Here is a 19724-nt window from a genome sequence, read left to right on the forward strand (position 1 = left end):
TCTTTTGCTGGAACCTGGGCCTCCTTTATCAGCTTGAGAGACTGCTCCAGCCTCGCTACCCATGAAAGAATCCACTCCCTTACATACCAGGCCTGTGATTAAATGTGCCTTTCGCATATCCAAAAACAGATACAAGAAGCTGCCTTTCTGTGCTTCATTGTAGTAACAGAATTTGGCCTGTCTACCACTGCATTTCCCATCATGCTGCATTTAGAATGAAGTTGGCCAAGGTGCACAAAACAGGGTTGAAAATACAGTTTAAGCTTATAATACTTGGTTAATTTGTGGATATACAGTTTATAATACCTTTGCAATTTATAATACCTTTGCATATATTGTTCCAGGCACATTGTGAATTCTTACTATCTCTATAAGGCACTTTATAATTACCTTAACCTAGTCTACTTATTATGGTAAAACTAAAATGAAGGGCCTGATACTAGAATTCGATACTACTGACAAGAAGTTTAGAAATAAAACAATCATAGCTTATAGAACCGAATGTCCAGTTCTGATGATATATGTCATTAACCTAAAACGTAATGACCTAAAATAATATGGTTGAATTTAAAATGCAGAGAGAGAGCGTGTGAAGGTAAAATCCAATACCAGTGTCTTGTGCTTAAACAAAGGAGATTACAAAGGGATGAGGGAGGCGTTGGCTAAGGTAGACTGGGAGCAAAAACTTTATGGTGGGACAATTGAGGAACAGTGGAGGACTTTCAAAGCGATCTTTCACAGTGCTCAGCAAACTTATACACCAGTGATAAGAAAGGACTGTAGAAAAGCTTAAGGAAATAAAGGAGGGTATCAAATTGAAAGAAAATGCATTCAAAGTGGCAAAGATTAATGGGAATCTAGAGATTTGGGAAATCTTTAAAGTCAACAGAAAGCCACGAAAAAAGCTATAAAGAAAAGTAAGATGGATTATGAGAGTAAACTAGCTCAGAATATAAAAACAGATAGCAAAAGTTTCTACAAGTATATAAAACGAAAAGAGTGGCTGAAGTAAACATTGGTCCTTTAGAGGATGAGAAGGGGGATGTAATAACTGGAAATGAGAAAATGGCTGAGGCATTGAACAGGTATTTTGTGTCGGTCTTCACAGTGGAAGACACAAATAACATGCCAAAAATTGATGACAGGAAGGCTATGGCAGGTGAGGACCTAGAAACTATCATTATCACAAAAGAGATAGTGTTGAGCAAGTTAATGGGGCTAAAGGTAGACAAGTCTCCTGGTCCTGATGGAATGCACCCCAGGGTACTAAAAGAGATGGCGGGAGAAATAGCAAAAGCACGAGTGATAATTTACCAAAATTCGCTGGATTCTGGGGTGGTTCCCACAGGTTGGAAAACAGCAAATGTGATGCCACTGTTTAAAAAAGGAGGTAGACAAAAGACGGGTAACTATAGGCCAGTTAGCTTAACTTCTGTAGTAGGGAAAATGCTTGAATCTATCATCAAGGAAGAAATAGCGAGACATCTGGATATAAATTGTCCCATTGGTAAGACGCAACATGGGTTCATGAAGGGAAGGTCATGTTTGAATAATTTGATGGAATTCTTTGAGAACATTACATGTGCAGTGGATAATAGGGAACCTGTGGATGTGGGGTATCTGGATTTCCAGAAGGCATTTGACAAGGTGCCGCACCAAAGACTGCTACATAACAAAGGTGCACGATGTTACGGGTAATGTATTAGCATAGATAGAGGATTGGTTAACTAACAGAAAGCAAAGAGTGGGGGTAAATGGGTGTTTTCCTGGTTGGCGATCAGTGACTAGTGGTGTGCCTCAGGGATCAGTGTTGGGACCGCAACTGTTTACAATTTGCATAGATGATTTGGAGTTGGGGACCAAGTATGGTGTGTCAAAATTCGCAGATGACACTAAGATGAGTGGCAGAACAAAGTGTGCAGAGGATGCTGAAAGCCTGCAAAGGGATATAGATAGTCTAAGTGAGTGGGCGAGGGTCTGGCAGATGGAGTACAATGTTGGTAAATGTGAGGTCATCCATTTTGGTAGGAATAACAGCAAAATGGACTATTATTTAAATGGTAAAAAATTGCAGCATGCTGCTGTGCAGAGGACCTGGGTGTTCTTGTGCAAGAATCACAAGGAGTTGGTTTGCAGGTGCAGCAGGTAATTAAGAAGGGAAATGGAATTTTGTCCTTCATTGCTGGAGGGATGGAGTTTAAAAACAGCGAGGTTATGTTGCAATTGTATAGGGTGCTGGTGAGGCCACACCTGGAGTACTGTGTACAATTTTGGTCTCCTTACTTGAGAAAGGATTTACTGACGCTGGAGGGGGTGCAGAGGAGATTCACTAGGTCGATTCTGGAGTTGAAGGGGTTGGCTTATGAGGAGAGAGTGAGTAGTTAACTGGGCTATACTCATTGGAATTCAGAAGAATGAGGGGAGATCTTATAGAAACATATAAGATTATGAAGGGAATAGATAAGATAGAAGCAGGGAAGTTGCTTCCGCTGGCAGGTGAAACTAGAACTAGGGGGCATGGCCTCAAAATAAGGGGAAACAGATTTAGGACTCAGTTGAGGAGGAACTTCTTCACACAAAGGGTTGTGAATCTGTGGAATTCCCTGCCCAGTGAAGCAGTTGAGGCTACCTCATTGAATGTTTTTAAGGCAAGGATAGATACATTTTTGAACAGCAAAGGAATCAAGAGTTACGTGAGCGGGCGGATAAGTGGAACTGAGTCCAAGAAAAGATCAGCCATGATCTTATTGAATGGCGGAGCAGTCTCGAGGGGCCAAATGGCCTACTCCTGCTCCTAGTACTTATTTTCTTATGTTAACTCTTGTTTCTCCCTCCACAGGTATTGCGAGACCTGCTGAACAGTAACAGTACTTTCTGTATTTTAGTTTAGATTTCCAGCAGCAACAACATTTTGATTCTGTATAAAAGTCAATGTTACTGTTTGATGTATTTAACCAACAGGTTTTTTTAGGTGTTACTTAAACCAGACCTGAACTGCCTTCCTGAAATAATAATTGGTGGGCATCTTTGGGAAAAATAATAAACAATGTTATCCACTGGTTTAATATCCCACACTCAGCATGATTTTGTTTGCACTCAGCCTCTGTTCCTGCCTATTTTAAAATTGTCTTTTTTCTCTCTTCGTGAATTCAACCTCATTCTCATTCCATACCTGTGATATTTGCATATAATTTTGTATGAAGAACAAGTAAAGTTGGTTACTGCATTAAAATGTAAAATTCTGGAAACTGTCAGTGAGGCAGGCAGCTTCTGTGGAGTGAAGAAAGTGGGGTTAATAATTCAGGTCTATGACCTTTTATCAGATGATTGTATCACTGGAGATTGTCTTGCTGGATGCCCAGAATCTGCAACCAAGCGTTAAATGTTTAAACCAGTCACAAAAAAGTGATTGAAACAACATGAGCTGTGGGAAGTACTAAATTAGAAGCTGGAATCTGCTGTGTTTTCAGGTGTATAGCTGAAACCTGATGATCTCCTCATATTTTCATTATATACTCAAATCCCCAACATGCCACCAAAATGTTGCTCTTCTTAAAGTTAGAAGGATTAAGAGAATGCTTTTTCAGTTTGGAACTATTCCAGAGATCAGCTGAAACCTTCAAGCACAAATTTAAAGGCTTATGCTAATAAGGGAGGCGTGGACAGGAAGTAACGCTTTCAATAAAGTAATTCCAGTGCTTTCAAGTTATGCAAGTGCTTATTTGAAGTCATCTCATACTGTGCTGGACAAAAAAAACCCAACCGGGCGCATGAAACAGGATTGCAGTTATTTCTAATGGAGGAAAATGTTCTGAAAGGTCACCATGGCTTGCTTAATCCAGGAGAAGAAGGGGAACAGGTAAGTATATTTTTCAAGGGCATGCAGTTTAATTTTGAAGTAACGTACGTGGCCATAAGTTTTCAGTAACTATTAGTTTGCTGCATGATGGAACAATCTTATTATAATTGCATACAATCCTCTTAAAGGTTGCTGTGGAAACTTAAATATTTTGTTTAGAATTGATTCTCAAGCCGTTGAAGCTTATTTGTCACCTGAGTTGAAGGATAAATACAAATGTTGTAGTTCTAAATTTGAAGGAACAGATGAAATCTAAAACCTCCTGTACCATATTCTCTGCTGTGTGAGACCACAGAATTTCACTTGAAATATCATTTTTCAAATCAGAAAATCTTTCCTCCTTGACTCAAGCAGGAAGATTAAAAAGAAATTGGCACAAAAATTAAAAAGAAATGACTAAAAAGAACATGAGAAATAAAAATACAGAGGCTGCCAATTGACTCATAGTGTCCTTTGATATGGAACTATACAGTCCATGAAGTTCCCAGTTCAGTGTATGGGTTTTTAGTAGATGTGATCCAAAACAGTGGTTAATGCTACAATTTCCTTCAGCATCCCCAGAGCTGAGGAATTTTTTTTTTATAGAATCCCTACAGTGCAAAAGGAGGCCATTTGGCCCATCAAGTCTGCATCGACTCCCCGCCTATCCCCGTAACCCCACGCATTTACCCAGCTAATCCCCCTAACCTACACATCTTGGCACACTAGGGGGCAATTTAGCACGGCCAATGCACCCAACCTGCACACCTTTGGACTGTGGGAGGATACCAGAGCACCCGGAAGAAACCCACGCACCCACGCAGACCCCTCACAGGCAGTCTCCCAGGCCGGAATCGAACCCGGGTCCCTAGCTCTGAGGCAGCAGTGCTAACCCCTGTGCCACCATGCCGTTTCTTTAGATCTGCGCAGTTCGTCTTTTGAAAAGTTCATACATGCAGATGTAGGATAGGGATGATAATATATATGATCAGGCTTCACTGCGGTATTCCTCCAACTGCTTTCTTATTGTCATATAGCCTTCAAATATCAAAGTCCCCAAATGAAGATCAGCCACTTGGTTGAGATATTGGTTGCCTGCCAGAACCTATGAAAATATATGTTATTTTCAAGAACAAAAATGAAAAATTGGGAGTGCGGAGAAAATCAAAGTAGAGCAAAAAGAAATTATATATTCATTAAAATATTTAGAAATCATTTCTGTATTCACATCTACCTAACAAGTACCGGAATACTACATCCATTCACTATAGCATCCTTAGTAGGTATATAACCTCCGACAGGTATGTAGGTTTGGCTGTACTCACATTTGTTCTACTCCAGCAATACAATTTAATTACAAGTATTTCTACTATTTCAAGTGCATACAGTTTAAGAATGTGGAAGGGAGAAAAAAACTATATATTTTTTCTATCCTGGTAAATTGTGTGCATTGAAACAACAGTGCAAAAATCAATACATTGTTAGCAAACGTTAGCAATGGTTTCCTGTTTTAAAGGTAGTATTTAAGAGAAATTATCTAAACTCAACTTTGACAAGCTCCAGCCAAAAGTAAATTATACACAAGTATTGCAAACATAAATCATTCATAACACGTGAAGTCTGTTTAATGCATCTTTATCTATTCTGCGTCGAGGCATGCTTTTCCCGTGAAATTTTAGTCCGTTTTAAATTTTATTAATGTTCTTAATGTAAGGATCATCTATTTTGAATTGATGTCATATAAATTAATAAAATAAATAAAACGGACCTATAGATAGTTGAATATTACCTTGCAGTTGTAAGCAATAATGATGACAACACCTCCAAGTTCTGCCGGATAGTTTGAGTGTGCTCTGAGGCTTGTTTTTCAGAACTTCTTTGAATATTGTAAAAGGAACAAAATTGTCATTTTAAGTTAAAGTCATTAAAATTTGTGGCAGCTCCAATTTGGAGGTATTTACACAGAAGTTAAAACTCAAATGCTTCAAGACCTAAAGAAATAATCCAGCATTTTCGATAAGATTGGGGACCAGTATCAGGCAGGAATGCATTCCAGCTAACTTTGTTGGCAGTATTCTCACCGTGGGACCAGAAGATTGAGGTGCTTGAGTAACTAATCTAGGCTGGCATCCCAGTACAAAAAAAAAGACTGGGATGCTGGATCATTGTCAGGTGATGAATATCGATTCTATATCAATTGGGAGTTAATCAATTGGGACACATCTGTGCACACATGTATAAAAGCAAGCTGAAAGCTTGATTATTGGTGCACAATATGTTGTGGATGTCTCTGTAAAGGAAAGTTTGTGGGTGAAGACATGTGTCAGGACTCAACCTTTCTTTCCGACTCCTCGATTGATAATATCAGGGTTTTTTTTCTGATTTATGATGGTAACGTTATTAATTCTGTGTCAGTACTGAACCATTTACATGCCGATTGAAAATAACTCAGGCTGACAGTCTCTCTTGTGTTTAAACATAAAGGGGGTTAATTTTTATTGAGCTAAAACCCACCCAAGTAAAGATATGAAGATATTTTTAAAAATAAATCCTCGACCTGACCTTTGTAACACACACACACACACACACATACATAAAATTACAAGTTATACGGTAGACGAGGTTAACATTTGGCCAAATTAAGATTCAATGAAGAAAGACAAAAAGATAGAAATTCCATAGTTTATGACTCCATTGCGAATGTTCGTGCTTGAGGCAAATTTTTCGCAGTGCTCTTGAAATGTCGGTGGGATTGAAGCCAATGTGAGCCGAAATTTCTCTAGATGCTCTCTTTTAAATTGTAATCCATCTTTTCCAAAATTTGATGCCATTATACCTGAGGTTTCTTTCAATTGAAATTCTCTATCTCTGTGGTGGATTCCAAAATGTATCCAAGATAGTGCTCTGAACTTGAGAGAGAAGGGAGAGAGGGATTGCAGACTCCCTTTCAGACTGCCAAAAGCAATCAGGGTGTTGTTATAAAAGACATATTAAAATAGTGATCCTGGTCACATGCCCTCTCTCAATGATTTGATTTGATTTATTATTATCACATGTATTAGTGTACAAGGAAAAGCATTATTCTTGTGCGCTATACAGACAAAGCATACTGTACATAGAGAAGGAAAGGAGTGAGTGCAGAATATAGTGTTATAATCATAATCAATGATGAATATGCCACAGAAGGTAATTGATTAACTCTTGTCTGGACAGACTTTGGCTATTATGTTACCGCCCAGGTGATTAGAACAAAGAACAAAGAACAGTACAGCACAGGAATAGGTCCTTCAACCCACCAAGTCTGTGCCAACACAGACTCTCTAATATAATATTTTCTTGCCTCTATGTGGTCCATATCGCTCCATTCACTGCCTATTTATCTATCTATCCAGATGCCTCTTGAACATTGTTGTAGAATCTGCTTCCACCACCTCCTCCGACAGCGTGTTCCAGGCATTCACCACCCTGTGCGTGAAAAACTTGCCCCTACATCTCTTTTAAACTTTCCCCCTCTCACTTTCAACCTATACACCTGAGTAATTGACCCTTCGACCCTGGGAAAAAGACGCTGACTATCCACTCTATCCAAGCCTGTCATAATCTTATAAACCTCTATCAGGTACCCCCTCATCCTCCGACGCGCCAACAAAAACAATCCAAGTTTGTTCAACCTTTCTTCATAGTCCATATCTTCCAAACCAGGCAACATCCTGGTAAATCTCTTCTGCACCCTTTCCAATGTATCAACCTCCTTCCAGTAATGTGGCAATCAGAATTGTACATAATACTCCAAATGCGCCGAACCAAAGTCTTATACAGCTGCAACATACTTTTCCAATTCCTATACTCAATGCCCCAACTGATGAAGGCCAGCATGCCATTTGCCTTCTTGACCACCTTGTCTATTTCGGTTGCCACCTTCAGGGAACTGTGGATGTGCATGCCTAGATCCCTCTGAATGCTAATATTTCTAAGGGCTCTACTATTTACTGTATACTTTCCTTCTGCAGTAGATTTTCCAAATCACATCACCTCACATTTGTCTGGGTTAAATTCCATCTGCCATCTTTCGGCCCAAATCTCCAGCTGATTAATTTGGTTAATGTCCCAGCCTTTACTTCTGAAAGGACCATTCTTCTCTGTGATGAACTAGGAAGAACTCATGATCGCCTTCTATATCGCCATTGCCCTTGCAGACCTGTTTCTGTCTGAAAGGATAGCTTTATAGAAATACAATTGGTGAGAGCCAGTTATAAGGTTCACTACATCTTCAATATCATTCTTGACATCAGCAGGTGTGGGGTTGCATAGGAGGTTTGCCTTGGCATGCCTTAATTGTCATTCACATTGGAACCTTCCAAAAACCGATCAAGTTGTAATTCTAGAATTGTCAAGTGACCTGCATTTTATATCAATAGGCAAGATTTACTGGCCCTTTCTGCCAGTGGCACCTTCGGCCCTGCTGAAGGCAATGCTCCCCCCCCCCCCCCCCCCCCCACACACACACACCAACCCCCCACCCCCCCCCCATGACAGTTTGCCTGGTGGCACAGCCAGCGAGCAACGCAAATGTCCATTGACTTTGGCGGGACCAGAAGATCCCACCAGCAGCCAATGGTGAGCTGCCTCCATCACTGGAAAACCCGCCACTTGGCGGGGGCGAGCGGGGAGGGTTTGGGGGGACAATTATCCCAGCCAGTGTCTTTGCTTGCAACAAATGTTGACTAACTGCTGAAATTAAAGATTAAAATTACACATACAAATCTCACATCACCATTGCAATATATCATGACTCGGTTCCAGTCTAGTCACTGCCTGGCCTGCTTAGTTCTAACAGAAAAGCTGAAAATTTAGCTCTGCATGGAATAAATAGCATCAATATAAAATGATACAGGTTGGAGGTCATATACTGTTGCCCTGGTTACCCAACTGTGGGGGGTAAAAATGTTTTACATCTCTCACCTTTGCATTTTGCAGTCACTTTGTAATTGATCGCCTTTTAATTTTTAAATTGCTCTGTCATCGTAGCAAAGCTTTACAGGTGAAGAGCAATGGGCTTCCTAATGGGCAGCATTATTAAGATGGTAATATAAAGGATATGTTGAATAATGCATTCCTATTATTGACTAACATCTGAATGCAGTATGGACTTGATTTTGCTGGGGCAAAATCCTGGAAGTGGTGGCAGAGGTTGGAAATCTCACTGCATTTCCACCCAAGAGTAAGGTCCAGGCAGAATGTCACAGGATATTGTGCGATAGGACTGAGTGAATTTAGGACGAATTGTCAAACTAATATTGTTCTTCGGAAAGATGAAGTTTTATTGTGTACATTCTGAATTTCCAAACAGTGAAAGATTGTCTTTAAGGTCTGACAGGATTTTGGCACAAGCTTTTGTGGTTCCAGGTCAAAGTATCCTGCAATTTTTATTTTTGAATGAAGGTATTTGCTTACTTTCTAACAGAGATTCAGGATATTGTCCTCATCTCACATTTCTATCACATGTTATGTAATGACAACACAGCTAGGTTTATTTATCATTTTATGTTAATCCTTTGAACTATTAAACATCATGCAAGCTGTGTTTACTGGAAGTAAGATATGCGCCTGGTCCATTTGCATTTTGTTTGCAAAAGGTATTTGCAGTCATTAAAAGGAAGGACTTTCAAACCACTCTGCACTCCAAGGAGATCAATGTTTATGCAATGCCAGTGCCAGTCATATCCCTGAACGTATGTTTTAAGTGGACATTGGACATCCGAAGGCATCATTCCAGAACATAAGATTGTTTTCCTCGTGCATTGGCCAAATCATAAATCAACAGTACCAAAGCAGATTAACAGGTCATTCAGCTCATGCTGCTTGTGGAATCTTACTCTGCAAAGAATGCCTGTTGCATTTGCCTCCATGACAAGTGACAGTAAGTCCTCACTTTAAATCACCCTCCATAAGATCACTTCATTTTGACATGATTTATTCTTTATGGCCTGTTTCTCCGATATACATTGCCATTTTTGGTTTTACATCATCTGTAGCCTGACCCTGCACCCGCCGCGTGCTGCCCTCTGGGCCAAAGGCCACCATGTTCCGATGCCAGAGCCATCACCACTATCACCAGAGGCCAAGAAAGTTCCTAAAGTGTCCGACTCCACTATCACAGCAGGCAGTACATTCCACACCCCAACCACTCTCTGAGTAAAGAACCTACCTTGGACATCCCTCCTATATCTTCCACCACGAACCTTATAGTTATGCCCCCTAGTAACAGCTACATCCACCCGAAGAAATAGTCTCTGAACGTCCACTCTATCTATCCCCCTCATCATCTTATAAACCTCTATTAAGTCGCCTCTCAACCTCCTCCGCTCTAAAGAGAAAAGCCCGAGCTCCCTCAACCTTTCCTCATTAGGCCCACCCTCCAAACCAGGCAGCATCCTGGTAAATCTCCTTTGCACTCTTTCCAGTGCTTCCACGTCCTTCTTATAGTGAGGTGACCAGAACTGCACACAATATTCAAAATGTGGTCTCACCAAGGTCCTGTACAGTTGCAGCACAACCCCACGGCTCTTAAACTCAAACCCACTGTTAATAAACGCTAACACACGACAGACCTTCTTCACGGCTCTATCCACTTGAGTGGCAACCTTCAGAGATCTGTGGATATGAACCCCAAGATCTCTCTGTTCCACCACATTCCTAAGAACCCTACCTTTGACCCTGTAATCCGCATTCAAATTTGTCCTCCCAAAATGAATCACCTCGCACTTATCAGGGTTAAACTCCATCTGCCATTTTTCGGCCCAGCTCTGTATCCTATCAATGTCTCTTTGCAGCCTACAACAGCCCTCCACCTCATCCACTACTCCACCAATCTTGGCGTTATCCACAAATTTACTGATCCATCCGTCAGCCCCCTCCTCCAAGTCATTTATAAAAATTACAAATGGCAGAGGACCCAGCACTGATCCTTGTGGTACACCACTGGTAACTGGTCTCCAGTCTGAAAATTTTCCATCCACCACCACCCTCTGTCTTCTATGAGATAGCCAGTTACTTATCCAATCGACCAAATTTCCCTCTATCCCACACCTCCTTACTTTCTTCATGAGCCGACCATGGGGGACCTTATCAAACGTCTTACTAAAATCCATGTATATGACATCAACTGCTCTACCTTCATCGACACACTTAGTTACCGCCTCAAAAAATTCAATCAAATTTGTGAGGCAAGACTTACCCTTCACGAATCCATTTTGACTATCCCGGATTAAGCTGCATCTTTCTAAATGGTCGTAAATCCTATCCCTCAGGATCTTTTCCATTAACTTACCAACCACCGAAGTAAGACTAACCAGCCTATAATTACCAGGGTCATTCCTATTTCCTTTCTTGAACAGAGGAACAACATTTGCCACTCTCCAGTCCTCTGGCACTATTCCCGTGGACAGTGAGGACCCAAAGATCAAAGCCAAAGGCTCTGCAATCTCATCCCTTGCCTCCCAAAGAATCCTAGGATATATCTCATCTGGCCCAGGGGACTTATCGACCTTCAGGTTTTTCAAAATTGCTAATACATCTTCCCTCAGAACATCTGCCTCCTCCAGCCTATCGGCCTGTATCACACTCTCATCCTCAAAAACATGGCCCCTCTCTTTGGTGAACACTGAAGAAAAGTATTCATTCATCGCCTCTCCTATCTCTTCTGACTCCATGCACAAGTTCCCACTACTGTCCTTGATCGGCCCTAACCTCACCCTGGTCATTCTTTTATTCCTCACATAAGAGTAAAAAGCCTTGGGGTTTTCCTTGATCCGACCTGCCAAGGACTTCTCATGCCCCCTCCTAGCTCTCCTAAGCCCTTTCTTCAGCTCATTCCTTGCTAACTTGTAACCCTCAATGGACCCAACTGAACTTTGTTTTCTCATCCTTACATACGCTTCCTTCTTCCTCTTGACAAGACATTCAACCTCTTTTGTGAACCATGGTTCCCTCACTCGGCCATTTCCTCCCTGCCTGACAGGGACATACCTATCAAGGACACGCAGTATTTGTTCCTTGAACAAGCTCCACTTTTCATTTGTGCCTTTCCCTGACAGTTTCTGTCCCCATCTTGTGCTCCCTAATTCTTGCCTAATCGCATCATAATTACCCCTCCCCCAATTATAAACCTTGCCCTGCTGTACGGCCCTATCCCTCTCCATTGCAATAACAAAAGACACCGAATTGTGGTCGCTATCTCCAAAGTGCTCTCCCACAACCAAATCTAACACTTGGCCCGGTTCATTTCCCAGTACCAAATCCAATGTGGCCCCACCTCTTGTTGGCCTATCCACATATTGTGTCAGGAAACTCTCCTGCACACACTGTACAAAAACTGCCCCATCCGAACTATTCGACCTAAAAAGGTTCCAATCAATATTTGGAAAGTTAAAGTCACCCATGACAACTACCCTGTGACCTCCACGCCTATCCATAATCTGCTTTACAATTTCTTCCTCCACATCTCTATTACTATTTGGAGGCCTATAGACAACTCCTAACAACGTGACCGCTCCTTTCCTATTTCTAACTTCAGCCCATATTACCTCAGTAGGCAGATCCCCCTCGCACTGCCTTTCTGCAGCCGTTAAACTATCCTTGATTAACAGTGCTACTCCACCACCTCTTTTACCATCTTCCCTACTCTTACTGATACATCTATACCCCGGAACTTCCAACAACCATTCCTGTCCCTGTTCTAACCATGTCTCCGTAATGGCCACAACATCATTGTCCCAAGTACCAATCCATGCTCCAAGTTCACCTGCCTTATTTTGGATGCTCCTTGTAGTAGTAGACATACTTCAACCTACCTTCCTGTCTGCCGATACACTCCTGCGACCTTGATATCTTCCTCAGTACCTCACTACACTCAACACTGACTTCTGGACTACAGCTCCTTTTCCCATCCCCCTGACAAATTAGTTTAAACCCCCCCCGAAGAGCCGTAGCAAATTTCCCTCCCAGGATATTGGTGCCCCCAACCCGTCCTGCTTGTACAGGTCCCACCTTCCCCAGAATGTGTTTCAATTATCCATGTAGCTGAAACCCTCTCTCCTACACCATCCCTGCAGCCACGTGTTTATCTGCACTCTCTCCCTGTTCCTCAACTCGCTATCACGTGGCAGTGGCAACAAACCAGAGATGACAACATGGTTTGTCCTGGCTCTCAGCTTCCACCCTAGCTCTTTAAATTCCTGTTTTAAATCCCCGTCCCTTCTCTTACCTATGTCATTGGTACCAATGTGTACCACGACTTGTGACTGTTCCCCATCCCCCTTAAGAATCCTGAAAACACGGTCCAAGACATCACGGACCCTGGCATCCAGGAGGCAACATACCATCCATGAGTCTCTTTTGCTGCCACAGAACCTCCTATCTATCCCTCTAATTAACGAGTCCCCAATAACGATTGCTCTCCTGCTCTCCCTCTTTCCCTTCGGAGCCACAGGGACGGACTCAGTGCTGGAGATCCAGTCACCGTGGCTTACCACTGGTAGGTCGTCCCCCTCAACTGTATCCAAAGCGGAATACTTGTTGTCGAGGGGAACGACCACAGGGGATCCCTGCACTGACTGCTTCCTCCCAGCCCCTCTAACCGTCACCCATCTATCTTCATTCCTCGGAGTATCTATATCCCTGAAGCTTCTATCTATGGCCACCTCTGCCTCCCGAATGATCCGAGGTTCATCCAGCTCCAGCTCCAGTTCCCTAACATGGTTTTTGAGGAGCTGCAGATAGGTGCACTTCCCACAGGTGAAATCAGCAGGGACACTGACGGCATCCCTCACCTCAAACATTCTGCAAGAGGAACATTGCACTGCCTTCACTACCATCCCCTCTAGATAACTTGCTCATACAACAAGAAAGAAAAAAAGAGCTTACCTGATATTTACTCACCCCAGTTAGGTTAGAGGAGGTGGAAGGGTGGGGGACACTTATTGTAGTGTCTCAGGTTTAGGAACCGCCCAACTTATATACAGGTAAAAATAAAACACTTAACCAGCAACCACCGCGACCCGCACTATAAAAGCAAACTACAAACAGTCCCAGAACTCCCCACAGCCGACTTCCGGTTTCCTGCTGCTCTGAAAAAAAGGTAAGTTAGTTTTATACTCACAGTTACGCTCAGCTCCGCCCTCCGACCGCTCGCTGCAGACTAGGCCGCGAATCCCCGAGGTAAGTTAGTTTTATACTCACAGTTACGCTCAGTTCTGCCCTCCGACCGCTAAATGGAGTATCATTTAGATGCACAAGGATTACACGCCATGGAAAACAAAGTCAAATCAATAAAGGAGGCTCCAGCACCCAGAAACACATCTGAGTTCTCGTCATTCTTAGGAATGGTGAATTACTATGAGGGTTTTCAACCAAATTTGTCAACATTATTGGCCCCCTTGCTTAAAAAAGCACCAGCATTGGTCTTTGAAAATGTCCCAGAGAGAAACGTTTAACAGAATAAAGCAATGTTACATTAATTGAGTTTACTTGTGCATTTCGACCTGTCTAAGGTGTGGTAAACCACTGTTAGCTTATTACCTGTATATGTGACATGCCGGCCCTACCCGAGACTCCTCCACCCCCGGTCCAGGTATAAAGGCGACTGCTCCCCCCCCGGCCGCCTCAGTCTGGACCAGTTCATCGGCATGGGTGTGCTCCAAGTCTTTTGCTAATAAAAGCCTATTTGTTCTTGCATACAAACTAGTCTTTGCTCGATTGATGGTGCATCATAAGGAACTGATGTTAACCTGTGATACCTTTCCATATGGCGTCAGTGCAGTATTGTCCCATAAGATGGATGATGGATTTGAAAGACCTATAGGGTACATCTTGAGAACACTCCAGAGGCCGAGAAAGGCTACCCTCAGATTGAGAACAAATGCTTTTCAATGGTACATGGAGTAAAATTCCACCAGTACCTGCATGGGAGGCACTTTACCATTGTTACGGACCACAAACCGCTCTTGGGTCTTTTTGAAGAAGACAAGGCTATTCCGCCAATTGCATCATCAAGAATTCATCATTGGGCATTAATTCTGTCCACCTACAAACTTACATTCGAGCACTGGCCTGGAACACATCACAAATATGGATGCATTTGGTCACCTGCCTTTACCAGAGAGTGTATCACAGGAAATTGTTATGCCATTGAATTTCTTGGACACTTTGCCAGTTTCGGGGCAGCAAACCAAGTATTGGGTCAGTAGAGATCTGCTGCTGTCCAAAGTGACGAACAGAATACCAATAGGTTGGGCCAGTGAGCTAGTTTCTGAAGAGATCAAACCATATTATACATAACAGAATGAATTAAGTTGTGAAGATGGCATCATACTTGGGGAGCTAGAGTGGTCGTTCCTGTAGCTCTGAGCCGAAAGGCACAGTGCCCATCCGGGTATATCTAAGATGAAGATGCTCACCAGGAGTTATGTGTGATGGCCTGGCATTGATGCCGACATTGAGAGCCTAATCAAGCACTGCAAATGGTGCCAATTGCAACTAAGGCACATGCTGCAGCCCCACTGCACCCTTGGGAGTGATCCGGTCAGCCTTGGATATGAGTCTATACTGATGATATTGGTTCATTCATGGGCATAATGTTTTTGCTGCTTGGCGATGCACATTCAAGTGGATGGAAGTATTTGAGGTGAAATCTCTGACACTACACATTGAGTTTTTAGAGTGCTATGGGCGAGACACAGAAGCTTTGCTTCTCAGAGGCTATTTGCATGATTCAATGTTATTTTAATGCAAAGTTATGCACCATTTCTGATACATTCATTTTATTTTTCAAATTATTCCAGCTAACAATGCAGTGCTGTACAGGTGTAGCACAGTACCTCAACTTGTACATTGTTTACTTCTGGGCAAGAAGGTCCGAAGGAACCTAATTCCAGCTTTAACTTGGATTCCTATGGGAACGCAAGTTTCACTTAAAACTGTGTCACTTAAAAATTGCATTTCAGGAATGCAACTATAACTTTAGGTAAGAAATTACTGTACTACAATTCAAAGCAACTTGTCGGTGAAGCACATTGGGATGTTTCTGAGAGTTTTTAAATGAATACTAACCTGTTTCCTTTAATATAAATTTCCATGAAGAATAAATAGGTGATATTGTCATGTGAACAATCAGAAAGTCGAAATGACAGAAACATAAATATCCTCAAAATGAGAAAAATAACATTGTAAATGAACAGATACAAAAGTCTGAGGTCACGTACCAACTGACTCAAGGACAGCTTCTTCCCTGCTGCCATCAGAATTTTGGATGGACCTACCTTGCATTAAGTTGATCTTTCTCTATACCCTAGCTATGACTGTAACACTACATTCTGCACTCTCTCGTTTCCTTCTCTATGAACGGTATGCTTTGTCGTATGCTGCACAAGAAACAATACTTTTCACTGTATACTAATACATGTGACAATAATAAATCAAATCAGGTAATTTTTAAATGTCTTTTTCAAATTGTATCTGATTTTTAGTAATTTTGCTAACTAAATGATGCAGCAATTGTTTCTTTCGCAATATGACACAATTACAATTGAAGTATTTTTCTTTTGGTGCGTAAATAACCAGTGCATGTCAGACGTAGGAGTATTTTTATTCAGCTAGTCCATCGGATGCGATATAACATTCATCATTTTAAACAGAAAGCTGCCCCATTTTAAGGAAATCTACTCCTGGAAGAATAGACTTGCCTTTCATGAAAATATGACCCCATCAATTCCTTAATTAAGTATGGAATTTACAGCATGGAATGTTTTGGCTTCATTTATATCAAAGAATGTAAAGAAGGAGCCAGTTTTTCAGATTACAACTTGATTTCTGTGCAAAATGTGGGAACAATGATGTCTTACTAAATATTAGAATTGGTTTTAAATGACCAAATGGAACAAATTTGAGCAAACTTAATAAAATGTGTTTAAATAAAGTTCTCTGCTTAATTGAGACCTGAAATTAAACATGTTTGGTGAGAATTTTCTTACCTTGTTCAATGTGAAATTGGGATCAGTTGGGTGCTCTAGGTACTAATTGGGGGATCTAACGGAGGTCTGTGATCACTCACAGACTTTGGGGCAAGCTGCCTTGAATACCATACTGTTGAGGACATTAGTGCTCCTACAGTGAATGGTCGCTAGAGGCTTGCAGAGTAGCTAGATTGTGACGTCAATCATACAAAGCTGAATTGACATCAGGGTTACATTCTGATGTTCAATGCTCCAGCTAACACCCTCACTTAATCTCATACAGATGAACACATACTTAGCAGTGGAAAAGACCTCTGCAAGTACTATTTAAAGAAATGTGGGGCGATCTTACCAAAAAAAAGGCCGAATGAGCGTGAAAACGGTTGGGAATTGTGCTTTTTTTTGGACGAGTAAAAAAATCGAATCTTACCTCACTCTGTGAAAAAAATAATGTAAGATGGGCACAAGGCTGATCTCGCCAATGTCCGGTGCCTGTAAGATCGCGAGAGGTGAGAAATCGGGCGCCATCTTACCCACTCGGCCCAACCATCAGCTGGTGGGACAAATAATAAGACTGTGGCTGTCATCAATTGTTTAAAGGTTAGTTGATGTTTGATTTCTTCTGGCTGTTGCTTTGATTTGACAATTGTTTGTTGCTTTCCACAGTTCTTTAAAATTGCAAAGGTCTGGCAGGTTTTCAAGGAGTATTTGATGACTTCAAGGATACCACTTAAACCAGGTAGATCCCAGGTTGACTCTGTTGGTAGCCATTACTCTCGGAATACAGCATGATTTGGAGAATGTAGAGAGGCCACACAGAGCAGGGCAAGCTGCTAGAAGAGGTATCAAAGGGGCAGAAGGGCTCTTAAGTGCCAATATCTGCTTAGCACGTGCAGGAAGCAATTCTCCTACCTGAAGCACAATATTGCAAATGTGTTCAATACCTGGGCTTCAGTAATGTTGTCCTTAGAAACTCCAGCTCATTGACATGAATGGCAGCAGTCTAGGCCAGCAGGCTGGCAGGTGTGAGAGAATGAATGCTGCATTCCTGAGTGAGCGTAGTACCATGATCCATAGAGCCACTTCCACACCCCTGGGGCGTCATCTCAGCAATCTAAGGGTGGGATTTTATGGCCTCACTCATCACAAAACTGTAAAATCCCACATGAGGTCAATGGACATTTCCATTGTCCACCCCCACCCGTTTCAATTCTGTGGCGGGTGGGGTGGTAAAATTCCAGCCTAAGTCTTTTTACTTATTCATTCATGGGATCTGGACATCCCATTTATTAACCATCCCTAATTGCTTTTGAGAAGCTCATCTATTGAGGAGAGACTGCTGGACTACCGTGAATGTCTGCAAAGCCCTTTGCACATTATTGCCCTCATGACTATGGATTACAATCTAAGCATACGAGGTAGTAAGCGGACCTTATATGGTAGCAGTTTGAGTCCACCCCAACACACAGAGTTCTGCTGGAAGCTGATTGCGCTGCAATGGGGGAAGCTGAGACATTGGCCATCAGACAGTGTATCATGCTTGTGTCCACAAGAGTTCTGATGGAGCTGGCCACAACTTCCATGCTGGAAAGAATGGGCTCCAGGCTTTGTTGAACCCTGTATCAAGTTGAACTTGGTCTCCTCTTTCTATGACATTGAATAGAAGGGCTTCCTAATGCTCCAGGAATTCTGTTGTTCATACCCATCAGTCTTGTTTTGTGGGTTGTTCCATTAAAGGGCGCACCTGAGTCTTCTGCAGCAGGATTCACGCGCTAACCTTTTCCCTTGCTCTGATTTCAGGTTACCCATGATTGGTGTCTTGTCTCTGTTCCTACCTCTAAGTTCCGCACAATTTCAGTGCCTGAAACTGCGAGCATGAGAGCAAATGACAGTGAGGTTTCATCATCACTGTCTTGTGTATCTGAAAGGCTAAAGGCACAAGGGGAAGGATGGAGTGTGGGGAATGTAAAGGGTACTGTGCTTCCACCTTCTGCAGCTTGTGAATCAGCAGAGAGTGTGGGATGAGGAGGAAGTGGGATAAGAAATAGGAGCAGTAGGCCACGCACCCCTTTGTGCTTGCAAGACTATTTAATAAGATCATGGGTGATCCTTGACCTCAATTTCAATCACCTGCTTGATTTTCATACACTTTGGTCCCTTTACAGACCAAAAAGGATGTACTCCTGCGTTATTAGTTCATATCCTCACTACTCTTGGTTACGAAGGGCGATCTGAATTTCTATATGATTTCTTGGCAATTATCTCATACTGTTAACCTCTTGATTTGTTCTTCCCATGAGTGAAAACATTCATTCTTTAGTCTACTGTATCAAAGCCTTTCATCATTTTGAAAACCTTTATAGGTCGCAACTGAATCTTGTATTTTCAAGAAAAAGAGATTCAGCCTGGTTATCTTTCCCTGATAGGTATAATGCCTGAATTGTCACACTTGAGATGAGCAGCAGGAGCTGGTAAAATTCCTACCTACACCTCGGGATTAAGTGGCACTGGAGGCATGATCTTCACTGCTGGGAGGGGAGGGAGGATGGGTGCAGGCTGCATTCAGTCTGGGGAAACAACTCCGAGGCGGCCACAGGGACTGTCGGGTGCCAAAGTATGTTGTGGACTTTGTCCCAGTTAAAACAAAAATACGAAGGTCCTGCAGCACACACCAGTCACACCCCTCACAACACCATCATGCTCCCCATGTGCTATCCACATGCCTCTCCACGTACCCCCATAACCCTTCATGCCCTTTAGTCCGAGCTACGGCTCTTCCATGCCCACTCAGGTTCTCCATACTGTATAGAAGCAATGAACTTTACAGTGGCAGTAAAAACGAAACTTCAATAAAACAGTCATTCATCACTTTCCAT

The 19724-nt window shown here is 42.3% G+C and overlaps 1 protein-coding gene across 1 annotated transcript in view; it reads left to right on the plus strand.

Moving 5' to 3' along the window:
* The first annotated feature begins 3796 nt into the window (after positions 1-3796).
* The window catches only part of LOC144490016 (putative cation-transporting ATPase 13A4), an 89612-nt gene continuing 73684 nt past the window's right edge, over positions 3797-19724 (plus strand). Inside the window, exon 1 of the mRNA XM_078207846.1 lies at positions 3797-3859. Within this exon, the coding sequence (XP_078063972.1) occupies positions 3797-3859 (63 nt within the window). The remainder of the gene's footprint in view (positions 3860-19724) is intronic.

This window comes from Mustelus asterias, chromosome 3 (assembly GCF_964213995.1).
Source record: "Mustelus asterias chromosome 3, sMusAst1.hap1.1, whole genome shotgun sequence".
NCBI lineage: Eukaryota > Metazoa > Chordata > Chondrichthyes > Carcharhiniformes > Triakidae > Mustelus > Mustelus asterias.